The sequence below is a fragment of the Siphateles boraxobius genome, unplaced genomic scaffold (genome assembly GCF_051911475.1).
Source record: "Siphateles boraxobius isolate OS27281-9 unplaced genomic scaffold, OSU_SipBor_1 68, whole genome shotgun sequence".
NCBI lineage: Eukaryota > Metazoa > Chordata > Actinopteri > Cypriniformes > Leuciscidae > Siphateles > Siphateles boraxobius.
Window position 1 is genome coordinate 701,686 of NW_027509195.1, and position 17,209 is coordinate 718,894.

Consider the following 17,209-nt stretch of genomic DNA (forward strand, 5'->3'; position numbering starts at 1 on the left):
CAAGTTCTCAAAAAGTTCTCCCTAAATGGGAATTCTGTCATTATTTACTCACTCTCGTGTCAATCATGTTGCAGAACTGAAAAACTGGATCAGTCCATTTCATCAATGAATCATGCTAATTGAAATGTGAACCAGATCAAACGATTAACTGAAAATAATGATTTGTTCATTGAATGAATTTCATTCATTTATGAATGCATAAATAATGACAGGATTTTTATATTGGGTGAACATCCCTTTAAACAATAAGACTAATGCACTCAAGCTCACACACACTCCAAAGCATTGTGTTGCTGGCATCAACACGCATGCATGCAAATTACATATAGACAAAACAAAACAAAAATACAAGACATGAAATTGTGCGCGATTATCTAAAAACATACACACTAATATAAGACTTGAAACTAGATTTCTGAGTCATCAGCCTAAACACCCCTTCCACATCAATGTTCTACAATTAATCTGTAAGAGAGAGAAAGAGTGGATGCATGTGCAAAGCTTAAAAATAGATTTACGACTGTATGAATTGTTCTATAAATAGGATCTTTCTATGGTGCGGCATTAACAACACACAGCTGTAATTCTTGTGGTCAGTTTTAACCGCTGGGACGGCTACAAACAGACGGTATGTCTCAGATCACAGATTATTGAAGGCAGAAACACACAAATGCTCCAGCAGCAGAACCAGCAGGGATGGTGTGCTGGTTTAATGAGTCACAGAGGAAAGGGGAAATGCCTGGATGCAGTGTCCACACGGCAGGATAAATTGGCCCGTATAACACTGCAGCTTTCTGAGAAATCTACACTCAGATCCACTTCAGCCTATTAGAGATAAGTGTATGTGTCATGAGTGCTTGCTCTTCCTAAAGAAATTGACTGACAACAAAGGTCACATTGAAAATATTTATGAAAAACAAGGTGGTAGTCTCAGATGTACATGACAGATTTGTTATTGGGAAGTTATCATTGTCTATTTGAATACTTCGTAGCTCATATCTGAAAAAATAAAGGGACTTATTTTGAGATCTAAGTGGGTCATTTTCTTTCCTAATTTAGTTATTTTAAGTCATTTTTAAAGTCATTCTCATAAGTCATTTTGATTGATTTTCACTGTATTGTTATAGTTGGAAAGATTGCTGTATTGTCTATTTTATGCATGCAAATTTGATCTAAAAAACATTTTTTTGTTAATATTTATTAATCCTATAAAGCCCACTGTATCACATTTAATTTATGAGTTCCTAAGGGCTCTAAATTATCAACATGATCAAAACTTTACTATTACTGATTAATAGCTCATACTTTTTAGCAAGTAAAGGGCATTTTAGTATAAATGTAAAAACATCCCCCTTCAGGTCGTGATACGTGTATCTTTTTGATGGTAAATCTTTACTGGTTTTTATAAAGTAAATGTAAGAATATCTGTTATATTGTTATTCCAAGATGAAAATTTACTGGACTGAGCATAAAATCATGAAAACCATGTTAAAATATGAGTATTAAATATGTCCTATCAGGCTTTTGAGGAGCGTTTATTTGTTCATCACTCAATCATGTTTTGCCAACCCCAATAAAAACTACAGCTTTAATCATAAAACTAAGCATTTAAATATCATCTTACGAAGACATACAGTATTATTGGGAGATTTTGAGTAACAACTGATATTTATATGGATTTTATTAAAGTATTATACTGTTATAAAAGCTTACTTTTTGACCCTATAAAAAAAAAACTGCACTAAATTGCAAATTTTTCTCAGTTTGGGCCTCTGAATAAAATGTTGACATTTATCATCCTTGATGTGAGCTTCATGTTCTCTCTAAATTATTCAATATGAGCCATAAAAGCTTGAAACACATTTCTTTTATTTTTTGTGTCTAAATGTTACATAACTTTTATAGGCCAGATTTAACAAGAACCTCTTTATTTCATCATAATATCCAAATATAAATATAAATCAGCTAAACATCCAACCCGATCTTACAAGAAAACACAAGTATTTCACAAAGTTGCAATTTTGTATGATGGTGTGTAGGAAAATATATATACGTTTTGCAATAATAATAAAACATCTAAGAATTTACAAGCACCACTAAGCATAATCCTCATAATAACAGCTTTGGCTTGTTCATCGCACAAAACTATTTTATAGCTTTGGAAGACTATTACGGCTTGGAAGATTAACTACAATTTGATGGACCTACACAGTATTTGTGCTTTTTTAAAGCTTGACAGACATATTTTTGTTAAATGAAAAAGAGCATCCTGGACTTTCAGTTAAATATCTCAATTTATTTTCCACAGAACGTCACTTTGAAACAATATCAAGGTGAATAAACGATGACAGAATTTTCATTGGGCGAACTATGTCTTTGAAAATGATAAGAGAGAGATACTCCTCATCTAATCTCCCTACCAAAGTTCATCTTGTATTTTCATGCGTTTGTCCCCTGTGAAAAATGAAAAAGAAAAACGTTTTTGGTTCCCATGGAGTCTAAACATTGCATAGACAACTAATCAAAATCTTGATGGCTTAAAAAAAAAGAACATAACCAACTGCGACTTTGATAAGGGCAATGCATATCAAAACCTTGAAGGAATATAGTAGATCAAAACAAAATTTAAGCTCCATCGACTAGCACAGAAAATAATTCCGACTCAGAAAAACAAACAAAAGAGCTTGTGTACAAAAATGACTCACTCCATTATTATTACCCCATAGACTTCTATTGTAATTTCTTAATTGTCAACACAGTTTGTTTGTTTTTAGAAATGCAGGGAAGAGTTTCAATTTTTTTTCCCTGTGTAAATCAATTGAGCTGAACCAGAATATTCTTTTAACATTCAATGATTCTCTCTTAACAACGGAGGTCTCTGCTCAATGTCTCAATACTAATATCCCAAGGACAACTTGACAAGATATACATAGTTTTATCTCTGGAAAAGGAAGGAGAGTCATTTTAATATGTGTTGACTTAATCAAATGTTAAGGCTAACGATAAAAAGGCACAGGCGTACTGCAAACATTGGTGACTAACGCAAATAATCCAGCTAGATATAATATACAGTCTTCCACTATGCAAAGGAATCCTCACAGAGATCTGCTAACCGGCAAAACAGTCCTTTAATTAAAGGATGGAAATGTGTTTCTAAGCAAGCATTCCTTCCTGCATTAATGGGTCCAAGCATTCTGCTTTGTCTTCCTGATTGTTTATAATGAAATGACCTCCTGTTCCAATTCTCTCCCACTACTTTGTACAGTAGAAGTAAACAGTTTCACAGTGCGCTATGGTCGTACAGTGACCCTAAGGTCAAGACCTCACCCTCCCTCCTTTTATACACACCCACAACCTCCTCATGTCCCCAAAAACTCCTCACACACACACACACACACACACACACACACACACACACACACACACACACACACCGGGAGAAAAGTACAAAGCGTTCCTTGTGTAGGAGCACAGAGGCCTGGGTGACAGTGCTTAACATGATGCTGATATTTTCATGAGAGGAGCGCGAGGAGAGAAAAGGATCTGCTCTGCCGGGGCGGCTCATTCAACCACACTGCCTGACCTTCATCCTACCCCCGAGGTCCTTGGCTTGACTCACAACAACACACTGCGGCCACAGATAGCACAGCCAAAGCCTGGCACAGCGCTTTCAAACATGCTACCAATACACACGCGATACAGATGATGCTAACATGCTAATATTAACAAATACATCACAGACAAAAGCACCAAATGCCTATTCGGATCAAATTTGATCAGGTTTAGCTGTGAACTGGTTCGCTAAATTCCACCATTTTGCTTATTTCAACAACACGCCCTCTCTCTAAAACCCCACCTCCAAAGACATCTCAGCCACACAGATGCCAGCAATTCAAAAAATGTGATTCATGTTGCATGAATCATAAGCAAAGAGCTTTTCTGACTGGTTAGCCTTCCTGATATTGTCCGAGACTCAGACTCGCTGTCCCAGTTTAAAACTAGATTAAAGACGCATCTCTTTAACCAAGCATTCACTTAATGCTTAACCTTTAATACTACTGCTGAATCAGTTTGAATGCATTAACATTATGAACATCAGCTATGCTAATTATTTCCCATCTGCCTTTCTGCTGTTATCTAAATAGCGTTCGTCAGCTCCAGTTTGTATCCAGCCTCTCACGGAGACTTTAGATGCCCCAACGCCTGTGAAGAGACGACTCGACGCCTGTGAAGAGACGACTCAAAGCCGGCGATATGTTATGCCATAAATTAATACATGATTAACTAACTGTATTTTTCTATGTACATTTCCGAAATGCACTTTCTGTAAAGCTGCTTTGAGACAATGTGTATTGTGAAAAGCGCTATACAAATAAATTTGAATTGAATTGAATTGAATTGGTTAATATAAAAAGGTATTTCAAGGGGTAAAATGCTAACATTTCCACCATGCTGCTTTTCCATTATTTAAACTACTGAAACCCATGAGCTTGGTGTTTGCAGTGCACAATTTCTGAGCTATAGGAAAATTGCCACACAGTGAGAATGTGTAAAAAAAAAAAAAAAAAAAAGAATTGTGAATTCATTAATGGTTTAGCCAAATGACAGGCTAATATAATTGCCAAGATTATCAATTTTGAGACCAGCATCTGTTGATAAGCATGTGTTTTTGCCAGATATTAATATTTGAGTACATCATGAGTACAAATTGTAGGGAAATAGTGTTTAATTTCAGCAATTTTACGTACATCTCATGTGCTATCATCCACGTTATATGGGTCATCATCAGCCATCCTGGGCTACGTTGGTTTCCCATAAGCATCAAAAGCCAAATAGATTGTAGAAACCATTGGCACCAAAAATCTCTATGATTTACTTAGGCTTACAATGCTTTTGGGAAACATCCCTGGTCTGTACATACATCAATCATACACAGATTGTCAACTAAGTTGAGTCAATACCGTGAAAGCAGAAGACATTTACTAGGAAAGTGTGTTAACATGATGTTTGACAGAATCGATTCTCTAAAAGAATGGCTACCTCACCAACAGGTTACCTATTAAATGCAGTCCGAATGCAGTCCATTAACAGAATTATCACAACACACTGACAAGAAATCCTTATTAGCAGACAAAAACAACAGGGTATTCAAAGCAGCACTGTCTGCAACGTTTATTTTCTGTTTTAGATTGCATTTAATATGCATGCATGAAAAGCCAAATAGTAACTGTGACTAACAGATTCTGGGATTCAATGCCACCAACTCTAAAGGAAGAGAAATGTCCATAGAGGTGCCTTCAATCGTGCTAATGTCAGCGCTGTGGGTGGAAGTGCACATATGATCAGGTGACTGATTACCATGGTGGAATTCAATTCGGAGTGTTTGCATTATTGACACTGTACAATATATCATGGCTTTAATGTTAAACACTTTCCAGAAAAAAGGCAGTAAATACAGATTTGAGAACAGAAATATAATTATGGACAGGTGGAAGTAGTCAAACCTCATTAAACATAGATAAAATGGAAGTGCTGTGTATGTGTAAACAAATATTGTTTATAATGAAATATGTACTGTGTATATGTACTGTATATTTGTTCTGTATCAAAATCTCTCAAGTTTGCAACATACTGCCGCAAAACCATATTCCTCTGGGGATTAGCACAGGCATTAGAACAGGCATCATTAGGGATGGGAATTATTTAATGTGTGTTGATTGACAAAGGCTGCATCCGAAATCACATACTTCCTTACTATATAGTAGGCGAAAAACAGTATGTGACAAAAGAAGTACGTCCGAATTCACAGACAGTACTCATAAAAGAGCAGGCAGAAAGTACCTGGATGACCTACTGCTTCCAGCGAGATTCTGAAGTGTGCATACGATGGGCACTTTGCTATCTCGTGAGGCCACGGGAGAGGATTTGTGAACGGAGGTGAAACGATGCAACCCAGACAGCAACATAGTGTTGGCCCAGATGTGGGCCGGATCTGGGCCGACACTATGTTGCTGTCTGGGAACTGACGCTGGTAGTTCACATGATAATGACAAAATGGCGAATGTAGTACGTCATTACATTACATTCATACGACATATTCATAATTCAAAGAACGTATTTTTTTAGTGGTCATGTAGTTATTAAAATAAATACCTACAGTACTCAAGAGAGTTTGCGATTTCAGACGCAGACAAAATTTAATAGTTCTGATTCCGATTAAGGATATGCATATCCTTACATATTGCATAACCACATATTTCCAAAAGCTACTAGCTGCCTGAACTAGTGGTCAACTAATCAGTCTTAGGGTCAATGACAAGAAAGAATTTCCATGATAAAGAAAAGGGGAAAAAATCTAGATTAAAACACACACACCAAGTCTAAGTTCTTTTTGTTTTTTTTATGGGTTTTTATACCATTGTCAAGAATTTTTTTTTAAATATACTATTATTATTTATTATATATATTAATGATATTTACTTTAAATATTATTCTAGTTCAAATTTTTTTCACAACTATCAAGAATTAATCATTCATAAATATCATTAGGTTTTTGGAGATGGGGATGTGCACTGCACTGCATTGCATGCACTGCATTAGATTTCGAAACCTGAGCCTTGTCATATAAAGATCATCCTCCATTTATCTGATTTGAGACTTATTGAACTTGACACACAGGGTCACGAGGGTCTACAGGGGTTCTCTCTATGATATCCTTTCCTGTTTTGTTTTTTGTCTGCAAGATTCTGATTGTTGCACATGACTTAGATTTGAAAAGTAATAATAATAATAGATTATGCCAAAGTACTTGAAAAGAAAACCTTTTCCTTTCATTCTTTTAACAAAGCTTCTTCCTGATATCATATCATTCAGAAATTTCAGAAAGTCACTCCATCTATGAATTGCATTTTCATGCATTTTTAAATAAATTACTAAAAAGATTATGTCATTGACCCCCTAACTGAAAGCCCTAAACAATTAACATTTCTTATGGGGCTTTTTCATAATATGTTTTCTTGAAAGCAAAAAAATGGAAAAGAATGCAGCAGGTCTATTTTCTTTCAAATATTTTTCACTTGAAAAGGCACATTTATGGGGAGCTCAAAAACAGAGCAAGATGCAACGTCCAAAGCATCTGCGTTTTTATAGCTCTAGCAATTGGTTTTAAATTGGATTAATTTAAATGGGGCATTATTTTTTTTAAATGGGACCATTCTCAATTCCTAACTCAAGTCAAATACACTCAAATATAATGAAGGAATAGATCAAAATCAAATATGAAGCTTAGTTGGAATTGAAATGGATGACTACAGAGCAGGACCCACCTGTTTCCAGAGGAACTCATCCTCCTGATTGATCCTCCACGTGGTGAGGAGGTGTATGGAGGACAGCACTCCTCCGCTGAGCACTGCCGCCCTCATCCGCACGGGCAGCAGTGTGTAGATGATGTAGATGAAGAAGACGGACCACCAGATCCCCTCCGAGGCGCTGCGGGGGGCGACCATCAGTACCCCGAACACCTGCACCACAATTAACACTCCAATCACAAGGTAGCTGACCATCCACATGTAGTCCTGGTGGAACCCGTTTCGGTTGCACACCACCATCAGCGCCAAGAAGAGGGCCATCGCCACGGAGAGCACGGAGGCGTAGACCACGTCGGGCGGCCCGTGGATGCAGTGGAAGGTGAGCATGACCCCACAGACGATCACCAGGACGCCCATCAGCATTGTGAGGGAGCTCTGATTAAGCCTAAAAAAGTAACGCTGGTAGAGGCGCTCCAGTTTGCGCGACTGGAACTTCTTGGATTGGAACACGCGCACCACCCGCTGCCAGCAGTCGGCCGCCGTCACTGACCCCGTCCCGCTGGCCGTGTCGTCGCTGGAGCCGTCGCAACCCGAGCCGCCACCTTTCCTCCCCTTGACCTCGCCGTCCTCGAAACCCAGGTCCACAGATTTCAGCCCCATCCCCTCCCCCCCACCCCCAACTTTCCCGTAGTGGTCTTCCTGCCATCCGCAGCGCATGCCGAAGTTGCCCCCGCCCGTCCCTCCTCCTCCTCCTCCTCCTCCTCCTCCAGAGCGGGTGGCCTGAGAGTGGGGCGGCTGGGGAGGAGGCTCCATGGCTTCCACGTCCCGCAGGCAGCTCATGTAGCGTGGGTTGCAGAGAGAGGAGCCAACCTTGCGCTTGGACTTCTTGCCATTGCGCTCGCCCCACACGGTCTTACGATCATCCACTCTGGCCACTAGGAAGCCGTTGATCCAGGACATTCTGTAGGGAGGCATGAGGAAAATCTAAGTCAGAGACAGAGTATTATGGCATTGTACCATGCTTATGTGGGTCAGACAAAAAAAAAAAACGTTTAAAGGACCAGGTCTTGTGCCAGGTCTTTAGAAATTTACTCATGTAGGTTTAATATGGTTTTGAAAAACGTTTTTACAATTTACAAGAAATGTCAAGTGGCGTAGCCAATAAGTAAAGAGAAATAAAAAACTTCCCATCCTTTAAAATTAATCTTGATCATTATTTTCAAAAAAATTATACCATATGACAGATTTTTTTTTAATAAGCAGTGAAGCCTTTTTTTATAAAAAATAATAAAACAGGTAACACTTTACAATAAGGTTTCATTTGTTAACATAAGCTCAACACAAACTAACAATGTGCAATACTTCTACAGCATATTATTAATCTTTGAAAATGTTAATATCATAATTTGCTAATACATTTTTAAAATCAAAAGTCGTATCTGTTAACATTAGTTGATACACTGAGAAATAACATGAATACGAAAATGTTTAAGTAACATTAAAGGAATAGTTCACTTAAAAATTTAAATTTCTTTCTTCTGCTGAACACAAAGGAAGATATTTTGAAGAATGTTGGTAATTACAGTTGATGGACCCCATTGACTTCCATAATAGGAAGAAAAATACCATGGAAGTCAATGGGATCCATCAACTGTTTGGTTATTCTTCAAAATGTATTTTGTTGTGTTCAGCAGAAGAAAGAAACTTCAGGTTTCAGGTTTGAAACAACTTGAGGGTGAGTAAATGACAGAACTATTCCTTTAACATAGGTTAAAATATACATATATATATATATATATATATATATATATATATATATATATATATATATATATATTAGAGACCTTATTGTAAAGGGTTACCATTAAAATATTATGTCAAACTACCAAATAACTACCAAATCTATTCATGAATTTCAATATTGTAATAAGGCTTTTCTTCTTCATTATCAGGAAAAAATATCAAAATTAATTTTAATTGAGTTATTAAAAACATGCTCATCAGAGAAGAATCAGAATTTGCGTTTTTGTATTGAGGTTTTGTGGATCTCTTTACCTGTGTGGGTTCTGGTGTGCGACCCAGCCCTGATCTTGCTGTCCGAGACACTCATTTAGAGCAGTGGATGAGTGAAAGCAAAAATGTGGAGTTCAGACAAGTGAGTGATGGCTATCAGTGAATCCAGTGGCGTTCAGTTACTGTAGACTGGCCTGATGGATCTGGAGATCTTTTACTGACACCGTTCAACTGTATCTTCATAACATCTAGATCTGTTGACGATAAACCATCAATAGAAACAATTTGAGATCGATAAAATACATTTAAAGAATCTGGACAATTTCACTGTTGAATTAAGACATACAAATGCATTTAGTTTAATTAGTAGTAGAAGGTTATCATAACACATGCTTTCACATTGTCTAAAATTCCCACTATTCCACTATATAGGAACACTATTTAACAGGTTGAAATTGCACTGCACCTAAACTAAGCAATAAAACAATCGCAACAAATATGGAAAGCACCAGGTTCATTTCCCTAAACTGTCACTGTTTTTCTAATCAATGACTGGCAGCTCTTAAATCTATATACACTTCACTTCCTTATCACCAATGATTAATAACAATATGCCTAAGTAAACCAGTTAAGAAGGCTCAGAAACTGTAACATTAGATGCAAGTTTCACATTTAAGATAATTTGAGCTTTCAACGCTTTTCTAGCAAGGCTGTGGGTCGCAAGGCTGGAATGATGAGGCATTATGCTAAAATAACATATTTCTTTAAAAGGGATCATGAAATGGATATTTTTATTATTTTAATATGTTCCTTTAGATTCGCTTATAATGTTAATAAAGTTTTTGCACACAAACAAACAAACAAATATATGTGGGAAAATTATTATTTTCAACCTTCATTCTGACCCTCTGTCTGAAATGATCAGTTCAGGAGCGGCTCCTTTAAGGCTTGTCAGTAAACGCCCACTGTAATGATTGGCTAACATCATTGCATTGAAAACAGTATCACCGCCCACTTGTTATTGGACGCGAGTAAGTGTTTGAAAACACTTACTTAAGGTTTGTGATGCAGATGCTGTCAGATCCAATACCGCTGACTGCTTCAACTTTCAACAAAAGTTGCTTAGCAGGGGGGGGGGAGGGGGGAATCACATTATGAAATAAATGTTTTTCTCCGAAACACATTGGCCACAATTATTGGCACCCTTTTATTAAATACTATTTGCCATCTTCTTTTGCCAAGATAACAGCTCTGAGTTTTCTCCTATAATGCCTGATGAGTTTGGAGAACACCCGACAAGAGATCAGAGACCATTCCTCCATACAGAATCTCTCCAGATCCTTCAGATTCCCAGATCCATGTTGGTGCTTCTTCTCTTCAGTTCACTCCTCTCATCAGGTCAGGGAACTGGGACTGTCATGGCAGAAGCTTTTTTTTTGTGCTCCGTAACACATTTTTGTGTTGATTTTGATGTTTGTTTTGGATCGTTGTCCTGATGGAAGATCCAACCACGCCCCATTACAAGATTTCTAGGAGAAGCTGTCAGGTTTTGATTTTTTATCTGTTGATATTTGATAGAATCCATTTTGCCATGTATTGGAACGAGATGTCCAGGACCTCCAGTAGAAAAATATGCCCCCAACATTAAAGGGTTAGTTCACCCAAAAATGAAAATTCTGTCAGTATTTACTCACCCTCATGTTGTTCCAACCCTGTAAGACCTTCGTTCATCTTCGGAACACGAATTAAGATATTTTTGATGAAATCTGAGAGCTGGATCACTCCTCCATAGGCTTCAAAAGGATTGAAACTTGCCGGCCTCGAAAAGTTATTAAAGACATCGTTAAAATAGTCCAAGTGACTACAGTGGCTCAATCTTAAGTTTATCAAGCGACGAGAATACTTTTTGTGCGCAAAAACAAACAAAAATAACGACTTTATTTAAACTATACATTTCCTTCTCTGTTGGCGTCTAGTCAGCTAACTTAGTGTAATAGCGTAGAGCTACGTCACACGTAGCCTCACTATTGGCTGACACTGGTCATGTGGGTGATGTGTGTGACGTACAACAACAGAAGCTCTACGCTGTTACAGTAGTGAACTGACTCGAGGCCCACAGAGAAGGACATGAATAGTTGAAATAAATACGATATTTTTTTTTTTTTTTGTGCACAAAAAGTATTCTCGTTGTTTGATAAACTTAAGATTGAGCCACTGTAGTTACTTGGACTATTTTACCAATGTCTTTAATAACTTTTCGGTGCCTACAAGTTCAATCCCTCAAGAAGCCTATAGAGGAGTGATCCAACTCTCAGGTTTCATCAAAAATATTATAATTCGTGTTCCGAAGATGAACGAAGGTGTTACGGGGTTGGAACAACATGAGGGTGAATAAATACTGACAGAATTTTCATTTTTGGGTGAACTATCCCTTTAAAGATCCAACGGTATATTAAATTGTAGACAAGGGGTACTCTTTATCCTTGTGTGCACCAAATCCATCTAGCATGTTTGCTGCCAACAAGCTCTTTTTTTAGTTTCATCTGACCACAGAACCCAGTCCCGTTTGATGTTCCAGTCGTGTCTGACAACTGTATTTGCTGGAGTTTGTTTTTGGATGAGCGAGGAGGATTTTACTTGAATCCCTCCCAAACAACATGTGGTGATGTAGGGGTTGTTTGATATTTTTTTTGGCTTTCTGGCCCCCAAGACTCAAGTAATCTCTGCAATTCTCCATCTATAATCCTTGGAGAGTCTTTGGCCACTCAAACTCTCCTCCTCACCGTGCATTAAGACAAAATAGACACATGTCCTCTTCCTGGCAGATTCGTAACATCTTTAGTTGATTGGAACTTCTTAATTATTGCCCTGATGGTCAAAATGGGGATTTTAAATTCTTTAGCTATTTTCTTACAGCCACTTTCTATTTTGTGATGCTCAACAATCTTTTGATGCACATCAGAACTATATTCATTGGTTTACTCATTGTTATTATTATATTATTATGGATTATGGATGATTATGGGAATTTGGCCTTTGTGTTTTCTCATATTTAAACTCCTGTGAAACAAGAAGTCATAGCTAGACAATCACCCTGGTGTGCTAAAAAAAGGTAAATATTAATGGGAATATACTTCAGAGATATTTTACTCGTAAAAAATTCTAGGGGGGCCAATAATTGTGGCCAACGTGTTATGGAGAAAAACATTTATTTCATAATGTGATTAACCCCCCACTTTCAATTATTTTACTTCAATGAAAGGTTCTATTTTTGCAACAAAAAAAAATTAATGAAAGATCAAAAGGATAAACAATGCAGATTTATTTTTTTACAGCCATTTTTGATCATATTTACCAGGGGTGCTTTTAATTCTGACCACAACTGTATATGTTAACAATCATGCAAATAAAGCTTTGGTGACTGCAAAACTGCATATGAAAAGTATCACTGGATAAGAAGAATATATATTACACTGTTCTCTAGAATACTTGATTTGCATTGGCCAGTTGTGGCATCCAGTCAAATATATCTGAATAATGACAGTTGCCCTGGGCAACGATGATGTATAACTGACTGCTCATCATTAATTTATAACTTGGAATTAATTCTCATTGCCTAACTATTCTCTTACATCTCTATAGTATAGTGTATTATATTTATAAGACAATCATATACTGTAGCAGCACATGGCACTTCCTATCAATGATAATTGTTTCTTTAATCTGAAAGTAACAGTCCCGGTTTTTCCTGCCTAATCAGAAAATGACAGATAATCAGAGGTAAGACGTGATCAACTTAAACGGATCCCCCGGCTGTCAATCACTCAGTCCTGGCAGGCTTAAACCAGCAGAATGAACGAATAAATTAACAATATTCTTATACAAATGAACACATAGCACATATTTGTCTCACATATCTGGATCTGGACCAGCTGGTGAGGTTTAAAGGTATTGATGGACAAACAGGAATTTGTTACTGTCGGTCTTCAGCAATTTACTGGCACATATTCACTTGTATAGCGCATTTTGACTAGTGATGGGAACTTGGGAATTCTGACTCAGTGAATCGGTTCTTCCAAACGGTTAATTTGAAAGTTCATTTAAAAGTTCATATCTAAAAAGGATTCAGTGGTTCTTTACGCAATGGCGTGGTCCCTGACATCCCAACGTACCAAATTATATAGTCTAAAACATTCCAGGAAAGACATATAGGCACATATTGAGGTTTATTATGGTTTTTATTATACGTGTGTTAATCATAATGTCATGTGTGCAAGTTCAGTTAGTAGTAATAATAATTCCTAATAAAATTAACTATTTTAATATGTTTTGCGATAAACAGTCATCCAAGACTTAAAGGCCCATTGAAGTCCCTTGAAACGCATAGCATTTTGTTGTTTTGATGTACTTTACACTGAAACAGGAAGACAGGGTGGGACATATCAAATCGCTCCTCCCCTTTTTTCATAGCCAATAGCGTTTAGTTTATATCACAGCTCGGCCAGAGCCATTGAGCTCGGTAAAGTCGCTGTTTCCTCCTAATCTCTAACCATTTCTACTCCTGATCTCCTCCATATCATTTTACAATATAGAATTCTGTGCAGAATTCAAATGGGTCAGATAAGTTTTCTGGTATGTGCCGATCCGCATATATGTTCCGCTCTGTGCTCTCGTGTCTCTGGACCGGAGCTGAGGTGGTTCATGTGACACTTAACATGAAACCAGACTATATTCACCCCATTGGAAAGCATATTTACACTGTCTGGATCGTTCCCTAACCCATATAGTGCACTATGTGGCATTTACCATGTAGAAAATGGTAAATGTGTGAACAAGTGACCACAGCTTCTATATATAATGTAGGGGGGGATGCTTCAGATTCTAGAGAGCATTTGATTGGACAGAAAATCTGATGAGAAGCAGAAGTGCAAAGTGATGTTATCAAAATCATTGACCCATATCGGCAGAAGAGAGACACTAAGTTTTGAACACTTATATCTTCTAAATGTGAATTTTGTCATTGTTTTTGAACACACTAGCTTAGAGATAGCAGTAAAGCTAACATATTTATATTAAAGCCAATGAACTTTAATTTAGATTTCATGGGGACTTTAAAACTTTTAATAAGAGCATTTGTGCCTATTATATGGCTATTAATGTAACTTACTTTTGGCCATATCAGTTGTGGACTAGATAAGAATATGTTATAAAAAGAGAGAGTAGTGCTAGTATTCAGCATGTTAAGTATACTCATGAACCACATCATCAATCATCATCATCATATGAGTCATTCATATCGATTCTGTGAACAAGATCCAAATCAAAGAGGGATTCGTTCACGAACCGAACATCGCTCATTAGAACGCACTAATGACACAGTACTGTACCCACAGCCAATCTATTCTGAGTCATTATTTTAGTAGAGGCCATACAAACGAGGAGTAGCCTACTGAACAAATGTGCTTGTGTCTGTAACGTGCACCCTCGTGTCGTGCTGTATTCCTCCGGGACATTTGCGCGACATTTCAACAGCCGTGCGCTGATGTTACATAATGTAGAGATCGCAATGTCGCATCAGTCACAACACTAATTGCTATTAGTCTAATATAAATCTCCGTTTCCTCATAAAGGAGATCAATATATAAAATATGATGTCCTTTAAAAAAATTATAAAAAGAAAAAAACATATTTACGCGAGCATCGACGTGTGTAAACATCAACGACTGTTCGCCATCGCCGTAACATATGCATGCTGCATAATTTCAGCGCTTCACCGATGGCTCATGTTGCCAGAAGAACTATGCAGCATTTCTCCCATAGGCCGTTTGGAGATGTTTCGTTACATAACACCGAGTGTGTGTCCAGTGTGTATGTGTGTGTGGTGTACCATATTCGCAGCAGCGACCGTAGAGGCTGTTACAGTAACAGTGTGCGGATACTTGTGCAACACAGCATGTCACACCCGACCGCCAAGTGTGGTCTACTCTATACAGACCCGTCCTTCACCTAAACGAGCTGAATTATAGCGCGCTACAGGCCGTGAACGCGCGTCCACTCGCTCCGGTGGATCATAGCGTGCGAAACATTCCAACGCATCAGTCATCATCGTCTTGTTTCATAGAGGCAAACACGCACAACTCAACCATCATTTGGATATCAAGCCTTATGCCTTAAGCCTCGTGCATGACATCTATTTAGACCGGCAACTGCTGTTTTGCTCTTTATTTCACTTTCTTTTTTTCTTTTTTTGCGGGACCGTTCGACCTTTAGGGCAACATCAGCAGTGCGAGCTAAGACAGGCATTACATCGGGACGTTTAATCCTGAATATATCGCTGGTGTGAATGAAGAGATGTGTTGCATTTGGCTATTGCATATTCGTCATGTCAAAACTCAGGGCTAATGCTGCATTAAAGCCTTCTACACGCGCGCATCTGACTCTTCCAAATGTCCTCTATAAAAGGCAAACGCTTGTATAACGCGTGTCCATCTGAAACCATGCTAGAAAGCAGCTCTGCATAAAACATGACTGATCACCCTGGAAAAAGCTCTGACTCACCGTGCACATCTCTCGGTCTCGGGCGCAGCAGCGGCGGTGGCGTCCAGAGCGCGCGCGGGCGGTCGGTCGGTGTCCGTGTTGTCGGCAGGGCGATGTGTTTTTTGCAAGCATCGAGGACGAGAGGACAGAGGGCCACACACTGTGGAGCTCTGCCTCGCTTGTGCTCCCGTCGTTTCCCAGCCTCTCCCCCTTCACACAGACGCGGTGCCAGTCTCAGTCTCCACGCGTCTCAACACTCCCCCTAAAGGCCTGCGAACAAGCAGCTCCTCACAGCCAGCTGATATCACCTGTCCTCCTCCTCCTCTGCTCTCATATGAGGAAACCCCATCTATCTATCTATCTATCTATCTATCTATCTATCTATCTATCTATCTATCTATCTATCTATCTATCTATCTATCTATCTATCTATCTATCTATCTATCATATTTGTAACCATAACCCACCCCCATGATATTGCATAACAAAATGTCAAACCGTTGACATTTGAAAGCCACATGCCACAAGCTCTCATTTCAAGCAAAATATTTCAAAGCAAATATTAAATAAGACACGGATATGTGAGAAGTATGTTTGCATACAATGAAAGCCAATGTTCTCCAATGTTATTTGGTTCCCAACTTTCAAAATATCTTCTTTTATTTTCTGCTGAATAAAAAAATGTTATACAGGTTTGGAACAACATTAGGGCGAGTAACCTAAATGATGACAGATTTTTCATTTTTGGGTGAAGTCCTCATTACATAGCCTACAATATTTTCTTAAAGTAAACTCTATTAAACTTTAGATAAATAGAAATAATCTAAATATGTTTATTTTAAATAAATATTTCCTGACAGAAAGAAGTCAATTTTTTTAAATAAAATTGAATGTAATAAAATTATAATTTTCACATTGTCACTTTTTGCCACAGGACTGAAGATGATGGAGATGGACAAAAGGCAGGATTATAAAATATCAACAAAGTTTTATTAACTAGAAGGCAGGGAGGAGTAACAGAGCGCACAAAAGCATAAACATAACACTAACACATACACGAACAACAACGACTGAAAACAGAGGAACTAAATACACAGAGATAATGAAATGAATATGAACAGGTGTGAAGATTAGATGAGTGTGTGCAGTTTAGAGCCAGGCGGGATTATGGGAAATGTAGTGCGAGGTGACTGTTCCGGTGACTGAGGATTGTGACACTTTTACTGTCTAAAAACATTTTGTAGTTTAAATTTGATGAAATTGCTATATTTTACCTTAGTTGTCGTTCAAAAACATCTCACAGACTCTGGTTAGTTGTATACTGTACAGTGTAATAATAAGTTTCTGTCTTA

General features: G+C 37.9%; 1 protein-coding gene across 1 annotated transcript in view; it reads right to left on the minus strand.

Annotated features, from left to right (window-relative positions):
* The window catches only part of adcy6a (adenylate cyclase 6a), a 62,638-nt gene extending 46,520 nt beyond the window's left edge, over positions 1-16,118 (minus strand). The window contains exons 1-3 of the mRNA XM_077213966.1: positions 15,879-16,118; positions 9,363-9,574; positions 7,326-8,268 (exon numbers count right to left, since the gene is read on the minus strand). Of these exons, the coding sequence (XP_077070081.1) occupies positions 7,326-8,267 (942 nt within the window). The 5' untranslated portion in view covers position 8,268; positions 9,363-9,574; positions 15,879-16,118. The remainder of the gene's footprint in view (positions 1-7,325; positions 8,269-9,362; positions 9,575-15,878) is intronic.
* Positions 16,119-17,209: the final 1,091 nt, after the last annotated feature.